Here is a 9,282-nt window from a genome sequence, read left to right on the forward strand (position 1 = left end):
AACTGCCCCATAGGGTTTCCAAGGCTGTAATGGAAGCAAACTGCCACATCCTTATCCTGTGGAGTGGCCGGTGGGTTTGACCGCTGGCCTTTCAGTTAGCAGGCAGGCACTTACCTACTGTGCCACCAGGAAACTTGGGAAAATCAGAATAGGGGTTTTGAATGGCCAATACTGGGCCCCCTGCACTCGTGATCAGCCTGTGATGTGGCAGATGAGGAAACTGAGGTCCAGGGAGAGGAAGTGACACAGCTGGGATTCTTGTCCCTATTGGTAAGCTATCCCTAGCTCTCAGAAACAGTTTAGGATGCGGAATTTTCTCCATGTGCTGCTCTGCTTGCCTAAATTGTTCTTAAATCTCAGCAGCTATGACCAATAGTCTCTCCTGGTTCATGGTGAGCCCTGGAGTGTGGGGGTGGAGTTTGTAATGGCTAGCTAGTATTTTGTGCTTCTAACTGTGCCAGGTGCTGGGAGACTTCAGGGAACAGGCAGATCCAGTCCTGCCCTCTTAGAGCCCAAAGCCCAGGGGGTGACAGACAGATAACCAGGCAGTTTCACCATGGAGGGATCATGGGTACCATAGGCTACCCAGGAGAATGTCAGGGAAGGCTTCCTGGAGGGAGTGAATGCTGAGCTGAGACCAAATGGGCAGGTAGAAGATAGGCAGATGGTGCTGGTACCAGACGTCCTGGGGAGCTGGAATGGGCGTCAGAGAAGGTGCTGGTGCTTGGTGGAGGGAGGGAAGGGAAGCCCTGGGCCCGGAGGCCCCTGACATGAGCCACATGCACCTTACTTTCACCCTCTGCTCCTTCCCATCCAGATTGAGGCCCTGCCACCAGAGCTCTTCCAGTGCCGGAAGCTGCGGGCCCTGCACCTGGGCAACAACGTGCTGCAGTCACTGCCCTCGCGCGTGGGCGAGCTGACCAACCTGACCCAGATTGAACTTCGAGGCAACCGGCTGGAGTGCCTGCCCGTGGAGCTGGGCGAGTGCCCACTGCTCAAGCGCAGTGGCCTGGTGGTGGAAGAGGACCTGTTCAACACGTTGCCACCCGAGGTGAAGGAACGGCTCTGGAGGGCCGACAAGGAGCAGGCCTGAGTGCTGGCAGGCAGCTGGAGCACGGGGCTGGTCCAGAGCAGCTGGCATGGGACCAGCGAGGAGTCCTCAGGCCCAGGAGGGTCAGGCTTCCCTCTTCCCAGAAGTCCAGGGACGGCTAGCTCAGCCTCGTGGCCGGGCAGGAGCCTGGGGAGGATGTGAGCTGGGCCAGGGCGAGTGGACAGAACCAGAGGGGCTGGCCCCTTTTCTCCCTCTGATACTCATGCCCCTCCCCGCCCCCACCACCCCCTCCAGGGCAGGCGCCTGTTGGGGGAGATCGAAGGATTGTGCTGTATTTGGACAATCAGGACCTCCTCACTGGAGGCCATTTCTGCCCCGTGGCTGAGCCGACGCCAGAGGTCCAGGGACACCTACATAGCTCTTGGTATTTATTTTTCTCTACATCCCACCTCCTCCGTCCCGATAACTTACACATTCCCAAGGAAGTTTGGCTCAGATGGAGGGTGCTTATGGAAGGGTGGGCTGTGTCTCTGCTTTGCCCTTTTTATTTAGTGATGCAGTTGGCATTTAGTGCCCACCCACATTTGAGCAGAGGCGTCCTGGGTGAACCAGCTGTGGGATGGTCCCCTCCACTGGTGCCAGGCTGGGCTCTGGCAGCTCAGCCCATGGGAGAGCAGGCTGCCAGGTGGAGAGGCCAGGCCTGGGGCCTGCCTCATTAGTTTTTGTGGCAATTTCAATTTTTTTTTTTTTAAGTAAAACAAATTTTGTTTCTTTTTTAAAGCTTTGACAATGGATGGTTTGGGTATTAAAATGAAAAAAAAAAAAAGGACATTAAAGGCCAGTGAGTTGGAGTCTCAGGGTGGGGTGGCAGTTTCCCTTGAGGAAAGAAGCAAGACATTGAATTTTATTTCCTTTCCCTGGGGTGTGGGGCGCAGGATGTGTTCCGAATCTGGTGTGACCTTGGTCTAGTTCTGTTTGTTCCTCTCCTTGCCTGGGGCAGGGGTTTTTTGTTTTGTTTTTTCTTTTTTTTTTTTTTTTTAATTTTCTTGGTGTCTTGTTTTCTTCCTTCTCCATGTGTCTTGGCAGACACTCATTTTCGTGGCTGTTGGCCAAAGAGAATGTTTCTGGAACTGCCAACAAGGGAGTAAAATCAGGTTGGCTAACCCCCAGGTGATGGTGCTCCATCTTCCCCTTCCCTGATGCACCCACCCTGCCCTCCACACACAGTGTTAAGGAGCTAAGAGGAGCTACTTCACCTGGACTCTGTTTTCCCACCTCATGTATCATGGTTTGCCCAGTGCCACCACTAGCCTCAGCTGCTTACATCAACCCTGTCACCACCCAGTCCTTCAGAACAGCCTCTTAGAGGAAGGGTTGGGTGGGGAGGTCACTGCTGGGAGGGCAACCTCCCCAGTTTTTTGTTTCAAGCCAGCTTCTGTCCAGGGCACCTGGCACACACACAGCACAGTCAGTGCCTGGTGATGGGAAGCCACCTTGCTTTAGATCAGTCACTCGGGTCCCCGCCTTAGAAGGGTCCCTGCCTTAGAGCAATCACTTGGACGCTAAGGCAGATTTTACTTTTCTCTTGTCTGAATGAGTATGTCTGTCTGTCTATCCATTTGTGTTCTCTGTGTTGTGTCATCAGATGTAACCCTGAGAAATAATGCACACTAGCCTCTGACGACCATGAAGCAATCCATTACTTTTGGGTCTGAACTTGTAGACATGGTTCAAATATCAAATGAACCTATAACAGAAAGTAACCTTTGGAAGTCTCCATGTCATGGAGGGACCCGTCCATCGCCTCTCTGAGGCCTGCCGGGCCTTGTCAGTTAGTTTGTTGAGTGACCATTTATTGGACACCTACAGGATAGTTAACTGTGCTCATCTCTGCTAAACTGTAACTCCTTGGAGGCAGGCACTAGAGGTTTGTGCTGGACGGAGTGTCTGTTGTGTGCCAGACACAAGGCCCTGGCTGGGAATCCCACAGCCAGCACGTTGTCAGCCTTTCCAGTTGCCTGTGGTTTGTGCTCTGAGGAGCTTTGATGGGTGGGTGCAGGGAGAAGAGGGCACTGAAATGGGATCCAGCTGTCCGGGGTTCCTATCCCAGCTCAGTCATCCCCTGTATAAAGCTGAGTAGATCTCTTCCCTCCCGTTTCCTCAGTATCTCCATCTACAATAGGCATTCCACTTAGTGCTCTCATAGGTCCTTTGCAATTCCAACAGCAAGTCCCCGCAGCTCTGCAGATGTAGGTCTGAGAGTCCCAGTGGGAGGGTTTGACTGGGCTTTCGGCCCCTTTGGGGGCCTACTGAAGGCGGTGGGGTCAAGGACAGAAGCTCAGGGAGGTTCAGAGAGCTGCCTTCAGATCCCGGCTCTGCCATTTATTTGATGTGGGGTCTCATTTTCCTCATATGTAAATCACATTGGTGGTGCCAGTTATACAGGTTGGTAGAGTTTTTAGCAGAGGACCTGGCTTCTAGTACCCAGTAAACGCTCTCATATCTTCCTTCTGGACCAGGGAGGCTTGCGCTAGACTGACATGAGGGCCCTGGGGCAGGAGTTTTGGGTGAGGAGGAAAGGCATTGTGTCTGATCTTGACCTTGGTCTTAGTGATGAAACCTGAGTTGGTCTTGGGTACATCCTCTGGAACAGACTAGAGTCTGTTCTTCCTCTCTCCCTGGGGACTCTGACCGCAAGTGGCCTCAGGGCTGAGCTGAAACTCCCTCCCTCTTCTTTCTCTTTCGTGGGACTTCTGATAGTGAGGCTGAGCAGCTGAGCTGTGGCCCCCCTTGAAACCCCGTCTTGTGTCTCCTCAGTGGAGGTCTTCCCATTCTGTTTGGTCTCTTAACCTCCCCACCAGTCCCCACCACCTCACCCCACCACCCCCTCAGGCTTGGAGTCACCCAATGCCCAGAGCACAAGGGTTGGATCTGGAGCTGGTTAGCCTTTGGAAAAAACAGCAATGTGGAAATCACTGCTCACCTACTTCCCAAAGCCTGAGCAGAATGAACAAATAGTGGGAAGCAGATACATGCCTCCCATATCCCTCTCCTTAAGCTGAGGGTACTGCACTCCACTTAAAACACAGTGGTAGTCCTTTCTCTGATTACAACAGCAATTTTGAAAACTTGGGAAAGCTCAGAAAATCAAAATGTCCTCATTTTCCACCACCTGGAAGACTTCCTGATATCATTCAGTTAACAATTAACATTAGTAGGCGCTGTACTAGGCGCTTTGCCAAGCTTTTCATCTACAGTAAAACACTGGTTGTATTCAACCCTCATAGGAGGTACCTCTGTTATCCCAAATTACAGATGGGGAAAGTAAGGCCCAGATGTGCTCAAGGTTTCACGGTAATGCCTTACTAACCCTCTTCTGTGAGCCTTTCTCTGAGTAGGGAAGGGCATTCTGAGGGGAGTTGCCCTCTATGCCTGGCTGGCCCAGCCTGAGGGGACACTCACTGTAGCCAGGCATGTGACAGGTGTTTGTCTCTTTGTTGGGTAATTTCATCAAAAGGGAGTGTGACAGCCGGGAATGCACCCTGACTCATGTGAGCCTTGTCTCAACTGTATTTCCATCATGATTCCTCTTCAGCCTGCCCCCCTCACCTAGCCTAACCCGACTGAGACTCTTCACCATCCACAGAGGCCAGGAAGAGTGGGGGGAAGGCACCCCTCCCAGCCATCCGGAAGCCTGGACAGCCTGGACAAAGCAGCAACTCCCAGTGCTGTGGCCCAGAGAACACGTGACTTGATTTGGGGCCAAGTCATTCCCAAAACAGTCTGTCCCTTTGCCATCATTTCGTGGAAGGCCAGTGGCTGTTTTCCAGAAGCTGCAGCAGCCAGACAGTGGCCTTATCAGCTGCCCAGCAGGACTGGCTGGGGGAGGGTGGGCATGTTTGAGCTGTTCTGCCCTCCATGCTCGCCTGTGCCAGCCCACTTGAGACACGAAACATCTTGGGCCTGGGGGTGGGGAGCAAGAGCCACGGGTTTCTCACTCATTCTGAAGTCCCAGGCCCCCACTCTCTAGCCCCTTCCTCTTTCTGAGTGAGATACCCCTCGTCTTCTACCCTGTCCTCTGAGCTGCAGACTGATCTGTAAATTCCTCTCTAATCCTCCCAGGGCTGAGAGTTTCAGGATATCAGAGCTGGGAGGGGCCTGGACAGTTCTCTGGAGGACCTCCTCACCTTTGGAATGACGAGCTGTTACGGAACACAATGGGTTCTCCACTAGTACTCTAGTTAAGAATAACTAAGAGTCAAGCGGAATTAAAGCAAGGCATAGTTTATTACTTAAGGCAAGTAGGGAGAGGAGGGGGGATCCTCCCCGGAAGCACTCTCTCTCTGAACAAAGGGCTGGGAGTGCCCTTTTATACCACATGGGAAAGGGGAAGTCATACATATCCATTAACTTCATGTATGTTCAAAAAGGGATCACAGTAGAATTCTGGCACAGAAGTGGCTGACAGACTTCTCCGCTTTAGAAATGGGCCCAGTCACAAGTCGAGGACGTGTGTCCTGTGATTTTGGTTTCTAGGCAACACTTATGGGATGAGGTCATCTGCCTGTTGACCTGGTCTCTTAACACGCATGCCCAGGATTTTAGTTAATAATTGGCTGATCTGAAGGCCAGCTTCTGGGACAGATTAGGCAGAAGCAAACAGCATTCACACCATTCTTCTGGACAAAATTTTTAACGGACATAACTTGTCGTTTAAGACCTTTTCTGTCGCTAGCTAGTCTGAGACCCACTCAGGGCCTAGTCTCCTTAGACCCACCCTGTCTCCCCACCTACATGTTGGTTCCTCCTTTGAGGTGAGGCTCCTCAAAGTCGCAGGCAGTGGTGGCTCTGGGATTGAGACTCAGGTGTACCCCTGCCAGCCCAGCTTCACTGCTCCAACGCTCTCAGAACACAATTTCTGGGCACCTGGTAAGTAGCCAGGAGTGGTTTCTGGAAAAAAGCTTGGAGGGAGCCATTAAAAACCGCAGAGGTTGGAGAGGGCTCGTCCTGGATTACCTGTGGGGGAAGGGCCCAGGGTATGAAGCTGCAGCAAAGGCAAAGGTCACTGCTTCATCCAGGGACAGAGAAGTAAGAGAGAGTGACAGGGCTGGGGCTCAGCCTAGAGAGATCCCAGGGAGGTCCGTGTGTGTTTGCGATACACGGGTGATGGGATTGGGTTTTCTCTGAATAGTGAAGGTTTAAGTCCTCCTGGGCCTTCCAGGCTTCATCCAGCTTCCCCTCCTGAACTTTCTCCTTTCCAGCAATTGGGCACACAACACCCAGAACCATCCAGAGCCATCCGTGGGCCCTGCGTTGTCCCCATGGCCTGCCTGAGCCCCTCACAGCTCCAGAAGGTAGGGGTCTACAAAGTGGGGGACTGAGTCAGGTAAGGATAGAGGGGTCTGGACCTTGAGTCATCCCAGGAACTCAGTTCCACCTCCTGCCATTTTAAGGCAGAGAAAAATGGGGCCCAGAGGGATCAATCCCAACCACCACCCCTAGCTTCTGCACACACAGTCCTAGGCATCCAGATCACAGGAGCCTGGGTGGAATGCTGTGTGTGTGTGTTTGTGACCAAAACTTGAATAAAGCATGGTGTGTACCTGTGTGTGTGTGCATGTGTGTGCGTGTGTGTGTGTGACCTAAACGAGAATAAAGCATGGTGTGTGTGTGCATGTATCCAGCCTGGCCCTGGCCACGCAAACAGGGGGCAGGGCCTGCGAGGAGCCCACCACCTCCTGGAGCCAAGTTAGGGCGCCCTCTCAGGTCACCCTTCTGACAAACACCACAGTTTAACCCATGGGAGTTAGAGCCATATAGACTTAAAAAATAAGACCCTTGTTAGTTTGTTCCTGATTACAAGAGAAAGATACATAAAAATACAGAAAAGCTCACAGAAGAAAATGAAAATCACCCATAAATTCCTATGCCAGGAGACTTGTTAATGTTTTGGTATTCAGTCCTGTACTCTTGTTAAAGTAAATCATAGTATTTGCCATTTAGTGAGTGCTTGCCATATGTCTTATAAAGCGGGTACTATATTACCCCAGAATTCCTGAGTGGTGCAAATGGTTAAGCACTCCACTACTAACGGAAAGGTTGGCGGTTCAGATCCACCTAGAGGTGACTGGGGGCCTGGTGGTGCAGTGGTTAAGCGTTTGGCTGCTAACTAAAAGGTCAGCAGTTAGAATCCACCAGCTACTCCTTGGAAACCCTATGGGGCAGCTCTACTCTATCCTATAGGGTCGCTATGAGTCAATCAACTCGGTAGCAATGGATTTGGGGGTTTTTTGTTTTTAGAGGTACCTGGTGATCTGCTTCCGAAAGGTGACAGCCTTGAAAACCCTGTGGAGCACAGTTCTACTCTGACACACACGGGGTCACTATGAGTTGGAATCAACTCGACAGCAATTAACATCAACAGCACTAGCAAGGTGCCTGGGTGGTGCAAGCAGTTTGCACTTGACAACTTGAACCCATGCAGCAGCATCGCAGACGAAAGGCCTGGTTATCTGGTTCTGTAAAGATTATAGTCAAGAAAACCCTATGGGGCAGTTCTACTCTGCAGCACGTGGGGTTACCATGAGTCAGAACTGAGTCAATGGCAACTGTTTATTGGTTTTGTTTTGTTTTTTGGTTTATGTTATCCCCATTTGACAGCCTGAGAGTCAGAGAGGGGGAGCAACTTGCCCAAGTTCCCGCAGCAAGTAATACATCAGTTTGTAGCCGGCTCATTTTCATTTCACAGTATATCAGGAACATATCTCCATGCCAGTGAACATTTTTTCTACAACATGATTCCTATCAGCCAAGTTGTGTTCCAGTGTAGATAAAGCATAATTTGTTTAATCCACTCATGTTGAGCATTTAGGTTGTTTTCAATTTATTGCTCTCATTAAGCAATGCTCAATCACCCTCATATTTACATCTTTGCTTCCCTATTTGCTACTCCACAAAGGAAGAGTTCCTAGCAGTGTGTTTACTGGATCAAAGGTATGCACACTTTGCTACGGATGGCCCAATTCCCAAGGAGGCAATTTTCGGCTTCATATTGATATGAGGATTACGTTCCCAACTTGCAAACCTGCCCAGAGACAGGAGGGCTGTAGTGGATGGTGGTGAATGTTCTAATACTTGGTGCGTGGAAGCCAGACCTGGGCATCTATGTAGGGGTGCATTGGGGCAGGTGTTGTGATTGGAAATCAGACACTTCGCGGTGGGCTCAAGAGGTGACTTCTAATATCTCTGTTAAGGCTATGACTTTATAATTCTCTGCAAGAAAACATGCAGATACTCTTTCTCTTCTTATCTCTCTCTTAGTAGCCTCAGCATATGAGGACTAGAGACAAAGCAGAATAAGCCATTCAGCTTTATCTCCCCTACTCACTGTCCACTGCACTCAGGATAATGCCCAATGCCTTGTCTGCACCTACAAAGGCCTCTGCCACCCTCCTGCCTCCTCTCCTGCCCCTGCCCTCACTCCGAGCTCCCTCCTCATGTTCTGTCTTCACTCGGGCTTCACGCAGTCTGTTCCCGCTGTCTGGAATGCTCTGCCCCATCTCTTCACCTGCTGACACCCATTATCCTGTAGCTCCCCTTTTTAAATGCCACCTCCTCAGAGCTGCTGAGATCCCTCCCTTCCCTGCATCTGGTTTACATTAAGTCCTTCTACCATTTGTTCTTTTGTTGTTGTTGAGAATATACAGAGCAAAACATACACCAATTCAACCATTTCTACATGTACAATTCGGTGACATTGATTACTTTCTTCAAGTTGTGCCACCATTCCCACCCTCCTTTTCTGAGTTGTTCTTCCTCCATTGAGAAACTCGCTGCCCCCTAAGCTTCCTATCTAATCTTTCAAGTTGCTGTTGTCACTTTTATCCCATATAGATAATTCTTAAAAGACCATAATGCTCAAGGCACACATTTGTTACTAGTTAGCTAAACTACTGTTTGGTTTTCAGAAGACTTCAGGGATATTTTTGGTTTAAAGTTTAAAGATTATCTCAGGGCAAGAGTTTCAGGTGTTTATCTAGCCCCCATGGCTCCAGAAAGTCTGGATTCCATAAGAATTTGAAATTCTGTTGTGCATTTCCCCCCTTTTGATGAGGATTCTTCTCTAGAATCTTTCATCAAAATGTTCAGTAATGGTAGCCGGGCACCATAAAGTTCTTGTCTCATGGCAAAGGAGTACCATTTATTTATTTTTATTGTTGTACTTTAAGTGA

At 50.3% G+C, this 9,282-nt stretch overlaps 1 protein-coding gene and 1 pseudogene across 2 annotated transcripts in view; both read left to right on the forward strand.

The window, feature by feature from the left end:
• LOC111820439 (volume-regulated anion channel subunit LRRC8A pseudogene) overlaps positions 1 to 1,538 on the forward strand; it is a 24,451-nt pseudogene extending 22,913 nt beyond the window's left edge.
• A 4,834-nt stretch (positions 1,539 to 6,372) lies between these two features.
• The window catches only part of LOC101357627 (phytanoyl-CoA dioxygenase domain-containing protein 1), a 14,402-nt gene continuing 11,492 nt past the window's right edge, over positions 6,373 to 9,282 (forward strand). For both annotated transcript variants that reach the window (XM_004375738.1, XM_004375739.1), the window contains exon 1: positions 6,373 to 6,405. In XM_004375738.1, the coding sequence (XP_004375795.1) occupies positions 6,373 to 6,405 (33 nt within the window). The remainder of the gene's footprint in view (positions 6,406 to 9,282) is intronic.

This window comes from Trichechus manatus, unplaced genomic scaffold, assembly GCF_000243295.1.
Source record: "Trichechus manatus latirostris isolate Lorelei unplaced genomic scaffold, TriManLat1.0 scaffold00038, whole genome shotgun sequence".
NCBI lineage: Eukaryota > Metazoa > Chordata > Mammalia > Sirenia > Trichechidae > Trichechus > Trichechus manatus.